This window comes from Martes martes, assembly GCF_963455335.1.
Source record: "Martes martes genome assembly, chromosome: 5".
In the NCBI taxonomy this organism is placed as follows: Eukaryota; Metazoa; Chordata; class Mammalia; order Carnivora; family Mustelidae; genus Martes; species Martes martes.
The window spans coordinates 106,289,824-106,308,835 of NC_137892.1; the positions used below are offsets into that span (position 1 = coordinate 106,289,824).

The following is a 19,012-nucleotide window of genomic DNA, read 5'->3' on the forward strand; positions in this document are numbered from 1 at the left end:
CCAATCATTATGGTTAGGGGGTTGGCTCAGATCATGTGCTCCAGTCTTAGCACTGAGTGTGATCAGTTCTCCACCTTAGCTCTGAATGCACATTATAATCACCTGAGCAGACTCTAAAGAATCCTGATGTCTGGGCCTCACTGGTAGAAACTCTACTTGAATTGGTCTGAGGTGGGACCCCGTCACTGGCATTTTTCAAAGTTCCCCAGGTGATCCTGATATTCGGCCAAGGTGGAAAACCATGGCTGAGACACTGTATAGCCTCCTGATGCAGGTTCAGACTCCCCCAATATGAGAAGGTTCACAAGTACAGGTCCTCTACTTGGGCCTAAGTGTATGTATGACTTACTAGGGGCTGGCCACATGTCTAGCAGCCCAAGATGACCACATGGCAGCACTCAAGAAGCCCAGAGAAACAGAGCCACATCCTCTACAGTTTCCAACCATGAGAAATTGTAGCCAATGGCAATCAGACTGGGAGTATTCTGCACACGTGTGACATGTGGGGGCTTGCTCTTGCTAGTGGCCCATGGGTAGTTATGGCTTTCCCCTTCACTGGATCTGTTTTTTCATCTGCTATTTGGATTCAAAGAATGCCCATGCCTCTTTGAACTGACTACAGATGAATGAGATTTGTGTGTGGTACCTTCAGTTTCTTGGGGAGAGACAGAATCCCTTGGCAGGAAGGCTCTATGATAGAGTGGGAAGAGTTTAATCTCTGTGGAGCTGTGCTACCCCAGGCAGGTGCCCTTACCTCCCAGCTTCAGTGTCCTAATCAGGAAAATGAGGACTCTGTCTCTCAGAGTGCTCGACATCAGCATGAAATGAGATAATGTATGTAAGCCCCTAGTGCACACCTGGCACATAATAGGTGTTCAGTAAATCACTTTCCTTCCAAGAATGCCATGGTTAGCTCTTCATCTTTTTTAATGTGATGTTAAATGGGGACTCTAAGACATAGCGTCCAGTGTAAGTAATAATTTGTTGCTTTTGGCTGAAGCTACTCGATCAACCCTTGGACCCCAAGCCCCTCAGCAGGAGGTTCTGGCCACCTCTTCAACTCTGTATCCCCAACCATATCACATGTGACTCTGGACTTTCTACAAGGAGACTGGTAATCTTATTGGAAGGAAGGTGTGAGAGGTCTCATCTCAAAGACCTATTTGCTTATAGTCACAGTATTTGCATTTAAATGGGATGCTTGATGGGGGGCAGCTGAGGATGATGACTGGCACTGGGGCTGGCACCAAGCAAGTACAATAACTGGATGCCAACTGAGCAGGTGAGCCTTCCTTTTTCACAGCTTACCTCTCCTGCCCAAATGAGTCATGGAAGAAAATGAAGATGAAGAGTGTAAGAAATAGTTCTGTTTATTGATTAGAACATGGTATAAAATTACAGTTTGCAGGCATTCTGGGCTTTCTGGGACGGGCATGCAGTGATGGGCTCTAGCAGGAGATGGAGTGAGGGCATGGACAACTGGACATTGGTTCTCTTCCTGGACACATCATGGGACTTGCACTACCAGCACAGATGCCAGTGTGAGAAAGAAATATTGGTTCTTGTCTCTGGAAACAAAGGATGTGGGTAGTTTGGGTCACCAGACAATGCCATGCTTAAGAATTCAGTTCTATCCTATATATGTTAAATGCTGGCTCTCCCAATCTGGTCATATATGGATTCATATTGTTCTGTAGAATGCTCATTCTTCCCACCAAAAGAAGGGAAACAGGCACATTGGTTTGGGAGGCCATCAGAGGATGGTGTGCGTTTGGCTCAGGTCATCTTGCTTCCAGATACATCAAGGTCTGCTGGACTTGGAGGCAGTGGGCTGGGACACGCAAGCAGAAAAGCGTGCACTACTGTTTAAGCTCAAGCAGAGGGACCTTCCACAGGGCAGCAGCATGAAGAGATGAGCATGCTTCCAAAACAAACCCAGTTCCATCTTCTCTCTCTCAAGAAGACGGAGTAGGAAGAGCTGGCAATCAGAGACTGAGCCATGTGATGCTGGGTTCCATAGAAAGTCTCCAGCGGAGAATTCTTCCAAAGTGTAAAAGGTGTTTTCTGTCCCAAGAGTCGGTGTGCAAAGTCAGAACTAGGGCAGATCGAGGTGTTAAGAGGTGATTGTTCAGTACAACGTCTCTGAGAGCCGGATGGCTATGTCCACAGTTACATGACATTTTGGAACAGCTGGAGGGACCTCATGATGTTGTCATCCTGGAGGGGAGGAGGATGAAAAGAGAATGTTTAGAACTCTCTGAGGCTCCGCCCTGAGAAGCTCTGTAATGGTGAGCACGTCTCCAGTGTGGGTTTCCCAGGCAGAAAGAATGCTGCAAGGCACGAGAAATAGGAGTAAGCAGTGGGGACCTAGAGAGTGACCACCAATTCAAGGCAAGAAGCACCTTCTCTGGCCTTGGGAAATTAAAAAAAAAAAATTTATTTATTTATTCATGAGAGAGAGAAAGAGAGAGGGGGAGAGGTGGAGGGAGAAGCAGGCTCTCCACAGAGCAGGGAGCTTGATGCGGGATTCGATCCCAGGACCCTGGGATCATGACCTGAGCTGAAGGCAGACACTTAACTGACTGAGCCACCCAGGTGCCCTGGCCTTAAGAAATTTATAAGAAGTAAATTATCCAGTGAAACAGTGAGTTTTACTTCTTTTAAGAAACTCTGCTCAACTGCATTTTATCATATGATTTTTCGACATCTACTGAGATGACTGTGTGTTTTTTAACTCTGTTATGTTATTAATTATATTGATTGATTGATTCTTGAACATTAAACAAAACTGGCATTCCTGTAATAAACTTTTTTTTTTTTTACATATTACTGGTTTGATTTTTTTACACCTGTGTCCAGAGGGATTATATTAGCTTGAACATTTTCTTATTTTGTAATAGGCTTGTCATATTTTCATATTAGGGTTATGATAGGCTCATAAATCAGGTTGAGAAGTTTTTCCTCTTTCTCTATTCTCTGAGTTTGTATGAGATTAATATCATTTCTTCCTTGGAAAGAGTTTGAAATAATTTACAGAATAAGACATCTGTGTCTGCCATTTTCTTTATGGGAAAATCTTAAATTACAGATTCAGTTTCTTTAACATACATAGGACTATTCAGATTTTCTATTTCCTTTTGTGTTAGTTTTGATAAATTATAGTTTTGATACCTGTCTCTGATCTCTGTCACCTACTGTGCCTTAGCTATATCTCTTAACTTTGCAAAGTCTCAGTTTTCTTTTCTTTAAAATCGGCGTGATCAATACTGCCCATCACAGTTCATGATTATCATGTTGAAATATTACTAGCCCTGTTGGTAAGTAACTGCTGACCTGACCCTCCCACTGAGCATCTTATCCTCTATCTGGGAACTGGCCCAGGATCCCAGGAGCATCCAAAGATCCATCAGCTAACAGGCTGGTGAGTTTGAAAGGTCCGTCTAGGGCACTGCTCCATGGCATTAGTCAAGGTCAGTTAAAAGTGGTCAATTCTCAGTTCACTCTCATTACTTGAATATGTTGAATACCACCCCGGATACAGCAGCACTGCCTCTCAGGGCTGTTGTGAAGGTCATGCATACACCTGAAACTTGGTAGGTCCTCAGTACCGGTTGATAACTTCTCTCCTGCTTTCGTGCATCTGCAGTTCTTACTGGGTGAGCTCAGGGTGACTAGTACTTTTCTGAAATAAGGTGGGATTGGAAACGCATTTTTCTAAAGTAGATAAAAGCAGCTGTTTCCAGTTCAGTTTCTGGCAGAGACTCTGGGCTAGTCTATCCTTCAACGAATGAAAATGTGGTCCAAGGACCTGCAGCACCAGCATGACCTGGGAGAGCTTTAGAAACGTAGCATCTCAAACTCCCCTCCAGACCTAATGAATTAGAATCTGCATTTTAACCAGATCTTCAAGGAGGTTGGTTTGCCCATTAAAGTTTTAGAAGCCTTGATCCCCAGGGCATTTGTGTTAAAACAAAGATCTCTACAGTCTGCAACCCAACCCCCTGGCCCCCCGCTGCCACCCCCAGCCATCTAGTGTTCATTTTCAGAATCATTTAGGCAATTTTGGCCACACTATGGCTTGAGAATTACAGCTTTAGGGTTTTTCCTCCAGATATTCCCTTGTAGTTTGAGGAGTGGGTCATTGAGCCAGAAGCAGGTTAAAAAACGAGTGTTGCCCACTTGGGAAGTCTTTGGTTTCCCAGAGACCCCCTCTGGGCTTTCACATCCACCCCAGCTGATACCCTGCTCAGGCTGTCTGGCTCAGGCTGTGTTTAGCCAGGACCAACCACAGGCCAGTTGCAGGAGGGGAGGTAGTTGGAATTCTGAGTTTGCTGTTGGTGGGGTTGGCGGTAGTGGCTCTGACCTGAGGCCACAGGTTTCTCATTCCCTCCCTCCTGCAGGCCCTCAGCCCCCAGATTTCCTTTCCCAGATCTAGAGGTTTTATATTCTGAGGTCTCTCCTTACTTACCTCCTGACAGGATTCAAGAAATTCATCTAAAGTCACGATACCATCTTTATTTTTGTCCATTTTCTAGAAGACACAACAGGAAGAACTTTAACAAACTTGGTAATCTGCATTTCAAAACTTGCTCTTGGCTAAGAGAGCAAAGGGCCTGATTACAGCACTTTGACACCCATGAGCTTCCTTAAAATGGAAAGACTTGCTCTAGGCTCTCATTACCACATTATCAGATAATTCTGCTGACACCCTAATACGTCTTCCCCAGACTCTAGCCTCTATGAGCCTCTGCTTTTCCCATCTGCAAAGCGAGAGGATTAGACGAGAATGAGCTCAGACATCTTCAAAACACTACCACTAGCTTAGTCTTTTTTTTTTTCACCCTTTACCAGACATAAAATTTAATGCAATATGCTAAAAGAAATACTCCAAGGAGTTACAAGACCTAAATTTCACTGATTATTCCATTATTTTCTGGCTACAGAATCTTGAGACTAGCTTAGTCTTTTACTGAAACACCACTATGGTCATACAACTCTTCTACTCGTGGAGTAACTATAGTCACCCAAACAAGGCTAAACCTCCTCAATTAAAGATCTCAATCCAGGCCACCCTTGTTTCCAACTTTATTTCCTGTTACTCCCCAGACATAAAGCCTTAACACCTACATATACATGCTTAATGACACCTTCTCTGGCTATTCTGCTCCTCCAAGAATTTTTATGGAACTTAGAGGCTATACTGTAGCATTTATACTTCCTAATATACTTCCCTGTTCTATCCTATAGTATATATTTGCCTGCATAATGAGATCATCTATTACTTAGAGGTCAACACATCTTGTCATTCTTTTCTGGTTTCTGCAATGCTTAGCACAGAGTTGGACACACACCACTTGCTCAGATGCTTGTGGGTTGACTGGTCTCCATTGGGCTTAAAGCTCACACACAGTGTGTGTGCACCTACCTGAAAGAAGACGTCCACATGCTGCCTCGGAGTGTCTTCTTTGAGCACGGGATAAGTGTATTTCCCCATCATGTCATAGATGGCTTTGACGATGTCCATCATCTCCTGGAGAGATGATAGGGAAGCACAGCGTGGGAACCATGAGGTCAAGCTCTTTTTAGGTGAGAATTTGGGGCTCCTTGTCACCCTTGTGAATGAAGGTGATTAAAAGGATTCTCTCCAGCTGATGAGAGGGAGTTAGAAAGCAAGCTGAAGGGGCTGTATTCTGGGAGCCTCCTCCTAGAGCGAGGGCAGCAGAAAATTCTCTGCCTTCAGAAGCTCTTGGGTAGGTTATGTTTTCTTGAGCACTATCCTCAGTGAGGGGTTATGTGTGGGATTGGGATGAACATGCTTGTGTACTGATGAACCCAAACCCCATTTTTGGAAGACCCTCTCCCCACTCCACTGTTCCTTTGAATGGTTGGGCCCAAGTAGCTGTGTTTGTACTGGGTGATCTGTCCCTGTGACCACAGCTAATTGGAACAAAGGTGTACATCTGACTAAAGCTGAGCTACTCTGTTTTTCTCTCTTGGGAAGTGTAAATGATGAGGCACAGAAACGTGATCAGGAGTGACAGAACCTGGAGCTTGAAGGGTAAGTGGAATTCGGGCCAGAGTCAGTGACACAGGCAAGCGCTTTCCAGGATTTAGCTAATGCTGAGTGACAGCAGACATCAAAAGCTTCTGCAGAAGAGTAGAACTTCTGTGAGGAGTAGAATGGAGCAAATAGAAGGTAGAAGAGATGAGGAAAATGTAGGGAGAAAGAGAGAAAGAAGAGAGGACAGGAGAAACGAGGAATAGAGGGAGGAAAAGGGAGGTGGGGCTGGGGGGGGCAAGAAATGTTCCCATGAGCACACACATGGGCACATACACACACACACACACACACACACACACAATCTCTCTCACACATACACACACACTCACAGAATCTCCCTCACACCCATATACACATACTCTCTCACACACATACACTCACTCTCTCACATACGCTCTGACACGCATACTCTTTCTCTCTCTCACACACACACAGTCTCACATACACACACTCTTTCTCTCACACACCCATATACACACTCACATACACTCAGAGGCTCTCTGAGAAAACTACATGAAGAAGACAGGTGGTTACAAAGACTGGGAGAAGCCCCAGAGGCGCAGTGTCTCAGAATGGTTACCCTATAAACTGCATATATAGTTGTGCCTCCCTACCCTTAAGTTGCCTCCCTACCCTTGTGTGCCTCCCTACCCTTACGTTGCTAGCAACTTGAATGTGTCCTTCCTGCTGAGGAGAGTGTGGTCATCGTGATGTCAGCAATGTTGGAGGAGGGGAAGGGAGGAAAGAGGAAAGAAGAGGTGAGGGGAGAGAGAGCGTGAGATCGGAGACTAACAACCTTCAGGCTTCAATGGGGATTGTACCTGTTCCATCAGACTGGCTATATCTTTACAGGCAAACTCTCAGTTTAAGCTAGTTTATGTTGATGATCTTTTATCTTTGTAACCCAAAGACCACTTTCTACAGGGTCATTCTTGTTTTATGGGGCCTGATAAATGGTACAAATCCTGTCACATTTTCTTTCTAATCTCTCAGTGCTTCCCGATACAGAGTAAGTGATCATTACCTACTTGTTAAAGGAGTTAAGTTGTTTTTGTTATTAGTGTAGCTCTGTTTCCTCAAGACTGTGAGCTCGTGAGGACATATGTTCAGTCCTTCATTGATAAGGTCTCTGCATGGGCTAGGAGCCCAATAACAGTTGAGTGGCTCTGTGATGTTCTGATCACACTGGCCAGGCACAGTATTCCATGGCCCTTCCTTGGAATGCAGGAAAGAGGGTATAGGAGGACAGCTCTGTCTTTGAGATCTTTGAAATAGTGTCTATGGAGACCCAGGGGATGGCCTCTCTCCTGGGTTCCTTGTCTGCTGCTCCTCATTCCATGTGCTTTTTTATTTTTGTTTTTATTCATTTTTAACTTATTTTTAATAACATTGGACTTACACAAGAACAAAAACAGAACAGAGCATTCATGTATACCTTTGACCCAGCTTCTCCTAACTTGCCAAACAAAGCACAGCCCCATGATCATCTCAGGGAATTGACAGTGCTACAAAAGTGCCATGCGGGGCTGTGAACAAAACTATGGAGCTTATTCCCATTGCATTAGATTTTCCTTTAGTGTCTTTTTTATGCTTAAGGATCCCTCATGCATCTAGTCGTTGTGTCCCCTTAGTCTCCTCTAACCAGTGACAGTTTCTCACTCTTTGTCTTTCAAGACCAAGACATTTCTGATAGGAGTACTGGTCAGTTATTTTGTAGAATGTCTCTGGGTTAGTCCCTGTCTTTCTTATGATAAGATTAAAGTTATGCATTTTTGATGAGAATACTCTAGAAGTGACATTATGTCTTTTTTGGTACATCATGTCAAAGAGGTACCTGGAGTTAATATATCTTATTGATGGTGATGTGAACCTTGATTACTTGATCAAGGGAATGCCTGTCGAGTTCCTCCTCTGATTTTAGTATCTTTTAGTGGATCGTGCCTGCAAAAATTATTACTGTGATGTTTGCCTAATGCTGACTTTGTATTTCCTTTATTCCTTCTTTATTTATTAATTGGAATTCTTCTTTAAGGAAGAGTTGTCCCTTATCTCCCATTTATCTATGAATTCAATTATTTATTTGAATACATATTTATTATTTATTTGTACACATATTATTTGAATATATATAATCTGTAATTATGTATATATAATTTAGTAGGGACTCATGGGCATTTTCCTTATTTTATAGCTTATAATCTAATAGTAGCACTTTAAATTTTGTTGCTCAAATTGTTCTGTTTTGGTGATTGGGTACTCCTTCAGACTGATTCCTGTACCTTTTTGACATGTCCCATCCTTTCCTTTCTTTCTTTTTTAAACACTCTAGTACTTTCCAGCACTACAAGGTACTCCAGGCTGATCTTGTATTCTCTTATTCCCAGTCCTGGAATCACCAACTTCTCCAAGGAAACTGGTTCCTTTAATTGGAGGATGGTGTTCAGAAATCAGGGTCTGGGTGCAAGGTATCCTCATTGCTAGAGGGGGTCATTGTCTTAGGCCATCCTAGCAACAGAACTAGGAGATACGTGTCTCTATTCATGTGTTTATTTTAAAATGTGGGCATCGTAAGTGCTTCATATCCACATTATCATGGGTTCTTTCCTGAGTACCTTTATTAAGAGAGAGGACTTAAAGACCAATTTTGATCACTCTCTCAGGATTTTCATTGCCTATAATTTGGATGAGATTATCTCCAAATGATTGCAAGAAGTTCCAGCTGTCTTTTCTAGGAAGCTGTTTATCTACACTTTCTTTTTCTTTTAATAGATACTTTTTAAATTCTGCCGTCTAGAGAGGTCTGATAGGTATTAATGGCAGCAATTTTGTCTAGTCTGCAAATAAGAAAGAGGGAGCCGGAGTTAGTGAGGTTACTTAGTGATGGAATTACGACTGCACCAAGATTGAAGGCTGTGTTACAAGTCCCATTTTAGGGTCCTTTCTTTATATATTTTGAGAAGTAGTATTTGAATATTTTGGAGTACCATATATTTGAGTAGTCATAGAAGCATTAAATTATTTGCAAAATTGACATTATATATGTTATTTAGAAGATGATTATTATTTTTTTAAAGATTTTATTTATTTATTTATTTATATGAAAGAGAGAGCGAGCATGAGTGGAGGGGAGGAGCAGAGGGAGAGGGAGAAGCAGGCTCCCCATTGAGCAGGGATCCAGATACGGACTCTATCCCAGGACACCTGGATCATGACCTGCGCCAAAGACAGATGCTTAACCGACTGAGCCATCCAGGCAACCCTATAAGGTGATTTTTAAAATGTACTGTGTCAGATGAATTTATACATCTTCTTACTTTTGTGTGACTTTAATTGGCCACCTGTTATTCCACTACATGAATTTACTGGAATTCATTGGACATACCTGTTATTAGTGGATATTAGGATTTTTACCCTCAGGGGATCATCCATCACTTTATTTTCAGCACCTAGGATACCTCATAAGCCCTCAAATATAAGATGAGCAAATGCTTGACTGAATGAATGAGGAATGAACGTTAGAGAGAAGCTCACAGGGTTGAGGCGGGGATTGGAGATGAAATCTGTAGCTCTAGACACTGTGCCCGGCGCATAGACACTCGGGGACTGGGATGTCACTGGGTACTATGTCCAAGCTGCAACTGAGAGACCAAGATACAGTAGATATCCAAGCGAGTTCTGAGATAGACCTGTGGGTGTTTCATTGTCTAGACACCACGTGTAACTCCGATGATCTAAAAGTGTCAAGAAGTGGACATTCATAAATTGTGATGTGTTTAGAGATAGCCGCACCTGCCATCATCCCCTTGCATGGTTTTATTGGTGGGCAAAATAGATTGTGGCCAATATGATCCTATTATAGTCCCTGCTTCCTCAAAAATCTCCCTTCTCCCTTCTAGATGGTGTTTTCAACTCCACCATCCCAACTCTCAGCTTTAACTTGTGGCTGTCAACCCGCTCAGTGTGAGTGCCCCTGGGAAGAGGAAGTCTACACTGAAAGCATCCACACCCCTTTGGAATGTGTGTTGAAGACAAGGGACACAGTGACAATGAATGAAATTGCCTAATCCTTTCGAGTGCTTGGGAACAGGGCTGAGTGGACCAATGGGGGAGGTCAAAGGTGACCTTCTTCCTTTGGCCAGGAATCAGCTCTGTTAGCCCCAAAGCAGATCCCTCCTCACTCAGACAATTTCATGCTGGGGACGGGGACTGGGGCTGCTTTCTGTTTATAATTAGATGCCTTCACTGTAGTCCTTTCATGCCCCAAGCCTCTGCTCACTTACCTCTTTGTTGATGTATCCATCTTTATTGATGTCATACAAATTAAATGTCCACCTTAACTTCTCATGGACAGTTCCTCTCAGCAAAATCGACAGAGCAGTTACAAAGTCCTGACAAGTGGGAGAGGCATAAAAGACATTAACCACCAAGCCATGGGGTGGGCCGCAGCTCTGTCTTCTGGCCAGAGTCCATGACTACTTTTACAGAATGGTACCTCCCATGTCCACATTCTCCTGAAGGACATGGCCTACGTCAGCAAAAGCAGCCCCCCTTCCACTCTCTACCCTGCCCATTCAAGGGAATGGAGTCTCTTTGAGGAAGAATGCATGTGCTGCCACCTCCAGACTCAGGCCCACACAACCTCTTCTGGTACTTCCTTATCCCACAGCTGCAGTTACCCTAAGAGTGGCTACCTGAGTCCACATCCCTCCGTTACCACTTTCTAGCTCTTTGACCTTGGGAAAACCACTCCATCTCTCTCTGCCTGACTATCCTCTTCTGCAAACTGGTAATAAATCATAGAACCCTACTTTGTAGGGTTGCTGTGGGGACTAAATGAGTTAATCCAGGCAAGGCACTAGACTCGAGTCTGTCACATGGTTAGCTCGGTGGGCTCAGGAGCTATTCAGCTCTTATCTGTAGTCCCTCGGGGCCCTGAGCTCCTGGAGGGGAGGGGAAGAGCTGCTTATTCTCTTAGCTTCGGGAAATGCTTGTTAAGTGATCCGACTGTCCTTTCAGCAGGTGGTGGGGGCCCCGGGGCCTCAGAGACAAGCGTACCTCGAACTTCACGGAGCCTGTCTGGGTGATGTCGAAGGCGTGGAAGAGGTAATGGGCATACATGCTGGCATCTGCAAGGCACAGAAGGAAAGGCAGGTGATGGGAGCCAGGGCTTCACAGAGGGGAGCGAGAACGCTTGGAAACAATAAGAAAGAGAAGAGGGTGCTGCTGGGGCGATGGGAAAGAGGAGGGGGGTGTGGGCAAACCCACTGTGGAAACTGGGACCCAGGTGGCTGTCCTGCGGCTTCGGTGGGAAGGTCTTAGAGCAAAGACAGGCCCTTGCCCCTCCACCTAGTCTTCCCAGGATAAAGACCCTCCTGCCCAGCTGCATGCGTCCTTGGTGGGTGGGTGACATGGCGACTGCGTGCAGAGGACTCTCTCCTAAGTGTAGTGCAATGCCATGGGGTGAGCACCGACTAGGGAGCAGACAGAGCTCGGCTTGGGTAGCAGCTCTGTCCCTGCGTAGCTGGGTGACTACAGGCATATACAGAACATCTCTGAGCTCCTTTCTCCTGTCTCTTACAAAGGGATGTAGCAAGACCTTTCTCTAGGAATTTTTGAAAAAGTACGTCAGACTTTCACATCATCATATCATCAAAACCATCACCACACCTGCCACATGATCCAAACTCGAGTTCTAGTGGCTCACTAGAACTTGACAACAGTGACCCCTGGGCCTGCATGGCGTGAAGCCACACTCTTTTGCAACCTGGGGAGGGACCCTGTACCAGGTCCCCACACCTAGGAGGGCCGTCTCTGCTGCTGAAGAGGCCCAGGAGAAGTAGAGCCTAAGAAGGGGATCACTTGGAACTCAATTTTGTCATAACTCAGGATCAGGAAGGGATGGTGCGGCAGATAGCTCCTGGGGGCAGGAAGGGGAGTGGCATGTGACACGTGGAAGCCATGAGAAGAGCCACAGAAGTCCTCGGCCCATGGAGCCGGAGCAGCTTCCTTCAGGAGTCAGGCATGACAACACAGTGACCGTGGGCCTGGAGTGCCGCTAACCTGACTCAGACGCGTGACTTTGTGTCCCCTACGTCTTCTTGGATTCATTTATTTCTGCAGTCTCTGGTATTTGTTTAAGTTCTCTTTCAAAATACCACCTTGCCTCAGCTGTTGGGAGGGAAAGAAGGGAGAGCGTGGGGCACAATGGTGGGACCAACAGGGCAAAGCTTTTCATCAGACGCTTGTGGGATGGAATTCCGCTCTGCCACTTACTAGCTGTGTGACCTTGAGGGAACTGCTTAACTCTTCAGAGATGTAGTTCCCCCACCGGGCATGTGATACAGCACCTGCTGTCTAGAGCTGTTATGAGACTTTGTGATATTGCTTTATTAATCCCTCCTCTCCTGGAAATGATCCATTTCAGAGCTCTTTTCTGTTAAAGCTCTAGCTAATTATGTATCTTGTAATGAGGGAGGGAAATCTTACCCTGAGTTGTCCCTGACCTTGAGGAGGAGGCAGATAACAAGATGCATGAACTTGGAGGAAGAAAGGCTGCTCACCAGAGAGGGAGCTGGGAAGGACCTTTTCAAGATCAGACTCACCTCCATGAGGGAAAAACTGAGCGTAGATCTGTTTGAATGTTTCTTCATTGACCACACCACTGGGGCACTCCTGTGTGAACGGAAGAGAGTCAGTGGGAAGGATGGGGCGCCCGCTCCAGAAGGAGGAGACTGGGTCCAGCCTTGGGTTTTAGGTTTCCCATCATCCCTGATGAACAGGAACTGGACAACCACCTGCACACCTTGGTGTCTCCAAGTGAGTAGCCGGGACAGTAGTCCCGCCTTAGGACTGAAGTTGCTTTGCAAAATGATGAGACAGCCTCAGAGAATGGGCACTGTGAGGTGGAAAGAACTTGGGCTTTGGGCTTAGAAAGGCCTGGATTTGGATCCTGGCTCAGCCTCTTCAAGGCTTTGTGGCTTTGAGTGAGTTAGTCTCTGATCCTCAATGTCCTTACTTGTAAAATGGGGCTAACAGTACTTTCCTGACAAGACTATCATGAGGTTAATACAGGAAATAATGTGGCAAACTAATACATTGACATTCAGTCTTACACATCAGTCTCTGTGAGCTCGTTGAGCACAGAGCTAAATCCCATCAGCACGGAAAATATTGATGGGGTGAATGGGTTAAGCTAAGGCTAGAACCTGGGCCAAGGTGAATTCTCCAAGGTTGTGCCTGTCAACCTGTGAAGTTCCTGGGCTACTGGCCAGTTTCCCATCTATGGAGCTTCCCTCATTCCTTTTTTTTTTTTTTTTTAAGATTTTATTTATTTATTTGATAGAGATCACAAGTAGGCAGAGAGGCAGGCAGGGGGGTGGGGGGTTGGGGGGGGGAAGCAGGCTCCCCGCCGAGCAGAGAGCCCGATGTGGGGCTCGATCCCAGGACCCTGAGATCATGACCTGAGCTGAAGGCAGAGGCTTAACCCACTGAGCCACCCAGGCGCCCCGGTTGCCTTATTCTTGCCTGGAGTTTTTCTTTCTAGCCAGGTGATCTTTTGCTCTCATGCACCCTTTGGAGGATTGGCCTTTCTTTTGCAACTACATATATGGAAGAGCTCCCTGATGGGCCCCATTGGCCTTTGGAAGAGCTTAGCTCCAAGTGGGAAATCCTGCCTGGGCCTTCAGATGCCCTGTGGGCCTTACATTTTTGAAGCCTCGATAAAGGACTTGCAGCTCCCTCTTGGTGAAGTTGGTCTGGGCCTCAAGCTGCTCCAGTCCCTCTGGCCGATGGCAAACCATGGTCATCTCCAACTCATCTTCAATCTTATCTGGAACCAGAGGAGATGGCGTTGCAGTGGCTGACCTCAGTGGCCACTCGTCAGACCACAGTCTTGGCTGTCAAAAGAGTGGGTGTTGTGACCTGGGACATGGGGTTGTGGGCTGGGGTCACAGTGCAGATGGCTTTTCTGCCTTGAGCCCCCTGCCCCCTGCCTGGTCACTTCTGTCTCACACTCGGTCCAGCTGTTAGTCCCGCCGTGTCAGACATCATACAGGGAGGGAGCCTCGGGCTGGAGAGAAACACGTTCCAAGTGGAGATGAGGGTAGATGGGCTAAAAACAAGTCTATATGAAAACATTTCCCTTTCTTTCAAAATAAATTCTTTGCATAATCAATTTGCTGCCCGCTTAGCCATGTGAACATTCTAGAGACACAGGCGAGTGAGTGGAATGATTAACAGCTTCCAAACAGCAAAGGGAAACAAATCTATTAGAAAGGTAGAGCAAAGTCTTACCATTTGGGTACAATTAGATGAAGGCTGACACGATTTAGCAAAAAGTTCCAATTATGGCATGTTAAATATTAACTTAAGAATATGAATGCAAAAAAAAAAAGAATATGAATGCATTTTACAGAGTTGTTTTGTAATATCTATTAGATGTTCTTAAATAACAGGAAAATGACTCAAATGGGAACTATTTGATAAAATCAAAGCTTCTGAAACATTTGAAGGGCTCAGAAAACAGTTGTTTGAAGTAGCAGTTTGTTCCTCCAGTAAATATGACAATGTAATGTAATTTTGCCCTAGTTATTGAGAAAGTGCCGGTCTGTTAAAGCAAGATATCTGCCCATCACCTACTGAAGGATCACAAAATCCAAATAAGTGGAAGTTTCAATGTTTTACCATCCCAGAAGAATAAATGAGTGTTTTCCTTTGGGTCCTGCCACACGCTTTCTACAAATTTACTCCAATCAAGAATCAGTTGCCGGCTAACCTTCTCTGCCCATTGTCATGCAGACATTACCAAATCTATATATTGAACGACTGTAAACCTGGGCTGGCAAGAATAGTGATGAGATGGGCAGGGTGCTGGGAAGGCACAAGCACCATGTTGCATCCCATGACCACGGAGAGGGGGGACAGGCTGCATTCCTGTCTGAGAGAACAGGAGGAGCACGTGCTTAACACTGAGTACATTTCTCCAGTGGGTGCCAAGCTCTTGCCACCAGGTTTTCTCTCCAGTTGTCACTTTTCTTTTGAGAATGTGATCTCAATACAGAGGGAATCCATCAAAGTGAGTTCATATCTTGGACGTCTTCCTAAGGAGATGGACATTTGGGTAAGTTTCCAAGGGAGAGGCAGAGGAACTGGGTAGTGATTCCCACTGGTCATCTTTCTTATGTGCTTGGCAACAGGTATCACCATATCCTCTCATGTGTAGGGCAGATAATTCAATATAAATAAGATACTTTGATTACACAAAATCTACAGGTGACCCGATTTCCTTGTAATTCTTACAGAGCCTTTATTGTTACATTGTAGCTAACAAGTAGCAATTACCTAAACACTGCGGCATTTCAATGTAAATCAAGGGGCCATTCCCCCCAAAAACGACTCCCCCCACATAAATATAATTCAGAATACATATATTTTTAGCTCATTTTAAAACAGAAATAAAATTGTTAGCTTAAATCTCCTGGTATTAGATTTAATAATAATTTTATTTTGAAAAATACAAATATTTGAAACTCTGGAAAGAGGTGAACTATTAAAATGTAAACCAGGAAGACAGAAATGATGTATTTTTGCAGGTGTCTGGTATATCTTTCCCAGTTTAACTTATGCAGAAGCTTAAGAGACTTCTTTTGCAGTATTGGCTCATTTCTATTAATCTTCTAGTGACCGAATTTTTCACAAGATCAGGGAAGTCTCTTTGTGGAAGTTTGAGAGAATCTTTCTGACTCATAAGCTGCACTAAGCATCTCCTTTATTATAAATGCACTAAGTAGTTACTGAAATATCAAATCCTAGGCCCACTTCATTAAGGGGGAAATCGACTTTATCAATAAATGATTTGTTTGCTGTCTGGGTGGCAAAATCAATTTCCATACCGGATTCTTTAATATCTGAATATTGGGATGCTGACTGCCAAGCTTTGCTCTGGTTTTGCTTTTCATCACCTTCTAATCGTCAGGCTGTGGGAGCATCAGTCACCGAAGGAAATTCATGTCTTTGGGGCTCAAGATTCTGGGAAGTAGCCTGCATGTCTTAAACCAGTGTTTTTGTTGTACTGTGTTTCATAGGAAGAACGACAATTTACATCACACTCCAGTATACAGACATAGAAACAAAGATTTTATGAAATATTTGGGAGGAATAATTTCCTTAAGCACTTTCCTCTATTAATGTGAGATGTACTCTATTCTCAAGTTTAATCTGTTCCCTTAAAATTGTGCTGATTGTGACCCTCATGTGTCATGACCTGTGAATGGAAGATGCTAGAAGTTCTAGAAGGGCCCACATCTCAGAATTCCCCTCCCTCATGCCTGCTGTCCCTTCCCTGCCTTTGTCTGGTTCCACCCAATGTAAATATATTCTGAAGAAATTTCTGAAGGGACTGCTGAGGTTTCCACATTCATCCTGTGGCACCAACCCTGCCTCTCCGCCATCCAAGGAGTCCCTGGGTGCTGCCCAGGTGGCCCGAGTAAAGGAAGGAGGACTGCTCAACTCCCTGGTTGGAGGAAGAGGAAAACAGAATAAAGAGATGGGGAGCCACCTTGACAGTTCCTTCTGAGGTCCATTAAGTCTGCAAGGCAAAATACTGCTTATTATTATTTTTGTTATTAAAAGTAATGGTGAGCCAGTTACTAAGTCAGTCTGAGTTTGGATGATAGACATCAAAAGTAACCTAGAAATTTAATACTATGGCAATAACTACATAACAAGAATAAATTAGAATTTTTTCTTTTGGTAAAGTACTTTTAATCTGTAAAATGTTAAAAAAAAGATCTGTAAAATGTTTTCATGCCTGTTGTCCCATTACAACCTTGTGTGTGGTGGGGAGTTTGTGAGACCATTACCTTCTCCATCCGAATATTAGAAAGATGGGTGTCCTAACAGATAAGGAGATTTTCTAACCACGAGTATCTTAAACGGTGATGAATTGTCTATTTCTGTGGGTAGTTAAAACAAGATAGAATGACCAACTGTAGGGGATTTATAGCAGGAAATTCCCAGACTGAAGGGTAAGTTGGAGAAGATGATTCAGATTAAGTCGTCCTTATTTTTTGAAGTCACAGACTTCTCTGGATGGGGATGAAAGCTTTAGACCCTCAGAAAAAGAAAAGGCTCCTAATTACGGTATTTTTCTGTATTTTTGGTTAAGTCCTGGTATTTTAAACACTTGGAGCCCATGTTAAGGGCTTCTAACACAGATGATCTCTTCTGTAGTCTGTCACTACGTGGCTTTGCCTGAGTCACACAGCCAGCCCATAACAGAACGGCGGGACCAAGAATCCAGCCAGTTAGTCCTGGGTCTCTTTTATAAACGGCGGGACCAAGAATCCAGCCAGTCAGTCCTGGGTCTCTTTTATAGATCTGGCTTCCATGTGCCTCTATGCTGGCCTCAGCTTCCCCAATGCACAGACTGCAAATTGGTTTGTAACCAATGTTACAAAATTTGCAATGTTAGGAGCTCTGCTCCTGACAAGCTCTGTGCAATTGTACAAGTCAGACCCTCAGACTATGAACCGTAGGAGGACCTAAGCCTTTGGGATCCTCACTAGTGAGGTGTCTCCCCTTTAGCTCCATGACCATGACCGCGGTCAAAAAACCATAGCCATGATGACCTCCTTCTCCCTGGCCTAGAAAATAGTCTCTGCAGCTTGGGGTTTCTGGTTTTGACTTTAAAACCACCCATCTAGTTTTAACATTACAAAATGGTAGCCCTTGACATAGAATGCAGCCCAGTGATAGGTCTTCTTTGGTCCATAAAATGTGGGTTTTGTTGTTGTTGTTGTTGTTTATTTGTTTGTTTTTGCAAGTAACTGCTAGTATTTAAAGATGAGAGGTTGACAAAAATGATCTTTTTAGATTTCTCTTAGAAAATGGGATTATCTGACAAAATTCTCACAAAGCAGTAGTTTACAAGAGCTGAGCAGTGGCTGTTCCCCTGAGCAGCCAAAGTCTCTAGTGCTCCCCCTGTTCATCTGCGGCTCTTACTTCATTTATGTAGTAATGAAGTAAGGAAGTACTACTTCCCTGACCCCCATAAGCGTTTGAGTTCCTGATCTCTGCTGCTTACCTCCCACCCACCTACGTTTTCCTACCTCACTCACCACCTAGTCAACCAACTTTTCTCTCCCTATTTGTTTATTTAAACACATTCCGCTTTGTTTCACGAAGAACTTAAAACTGATTATATGAAAGAAATATAATAAAATAAAGAGATAAAGTAATAAGAAAAAAGTGCCTTAGAAAAGGCTGATTACATTAGGAGGTCAAGACCATGGGGAAAAAAGAACTTAGAAATTCAGGTCATTTGTTCCAAGCAGTGACTACGCTTGAGCCACACACTGGCTCTGAGCTTTTCCATATTATCTTGCTGAGAAAAAAAATGTATCAGTTTCTTAGTGGGAGCAAAGCTTTTCCTGTAACTTGTCTCTAAAGAATGTTTCCAACTGTTTCTATCTAGGCGGGTTTCTTAATAAGGGGCAAAGAAAATCCGTGAGTGAGTCGATTAATTGCAAAATGTATTTGGTTAAGAAGCTCTTCTTTTGAAAGTAATGTGACCAAAGTTGTCAAGTTAGTTTAAACTTTTTTACCTCTCTGATACTGGTAATACCACCAGGCGATGTCTAGGAAAAAGTAAGAAAACATTTTACCAAATCCATTCATCAGAAAAAACAAAACATACTTATTTTCCATGAAGATTCTACTCTGAGGGGGTCCAGGTCACCATCTAGCTCGACATATGCAAAAAGATCTTGTAGCCAAGCTGGAGCTGACCTTTGTCCTGTCCTTTTCCCACCGCCAGAACAGGCAAGAGCAATGGGTCACGTCACAGTGCCCACGGCTCCCAGCAGGGGGCTCCCTGAGCATGCCCGCAGCCATGCAGCCATGCAGCCTGAAGAGATGGGATGGCGTGGGGCAGAGGATGCACAGATGTAGATG

The 19,012-nt window shown here is 44.2% G+C and overlaps 1 protein-coding gene across 4 annotated transcripts in view; it reads right to left on the reverse strand.

The window, feature by feature from the left end:
* Nucleotides 1–2,169: 2,169 nt before the first annotated feature.
* Nucleotides 2,170–19,012, reverse strand: part of KCNIP1 (potassium voltage-gated channel interacting protein 1) — a gene marked incomplete at both ends in the record, with an annotated part of 331,242 nt that continues 314,399 nt past the window's right edge. For 2 of the 4 annotated variants that reach the window (XM_080804193.1, XM_080804195.1), the window contains 8 exons: nucleotides 2,170–2,217; nucleotides 4,469–4,531; nucleotides 5,426–5,530; nucleotides 10,342–10,449; nucleotides 11,117–11,187; nucleotides 12,664–12,733; nucleotides 13,765–13,889; nucleotides 18,664–18,696. In XM_080804193.1, the coding sequence (XP_080660319.1) occupies nucleotides 2,170–2,217; nucleotides 4,469–4,531; nucleotides 5,426–5,530; nucleotides 10,342–10,449; nucleotides 11,117–11,187; nucleotides 12,664–12,733; nucleotides 13,765–13,889; nucleotides 18,664–18,696 (623 nt within the window). The remainder of the gene's footprint in view (nucleotides 2,218–4,468; nucleotides 4,532–5,425; nucleotides 5,531–10,341; nucleotides 10,450–11,116; nucleotides 11,188–12,663; nucleotides 12,734–13,764; nucleotides 13,890–18,663; nucleotides 18,697–19,012) is intronic. The other 2 variants (XM_080804194.1, XM_080804196.1) reach the window with 1 other exon arrangement.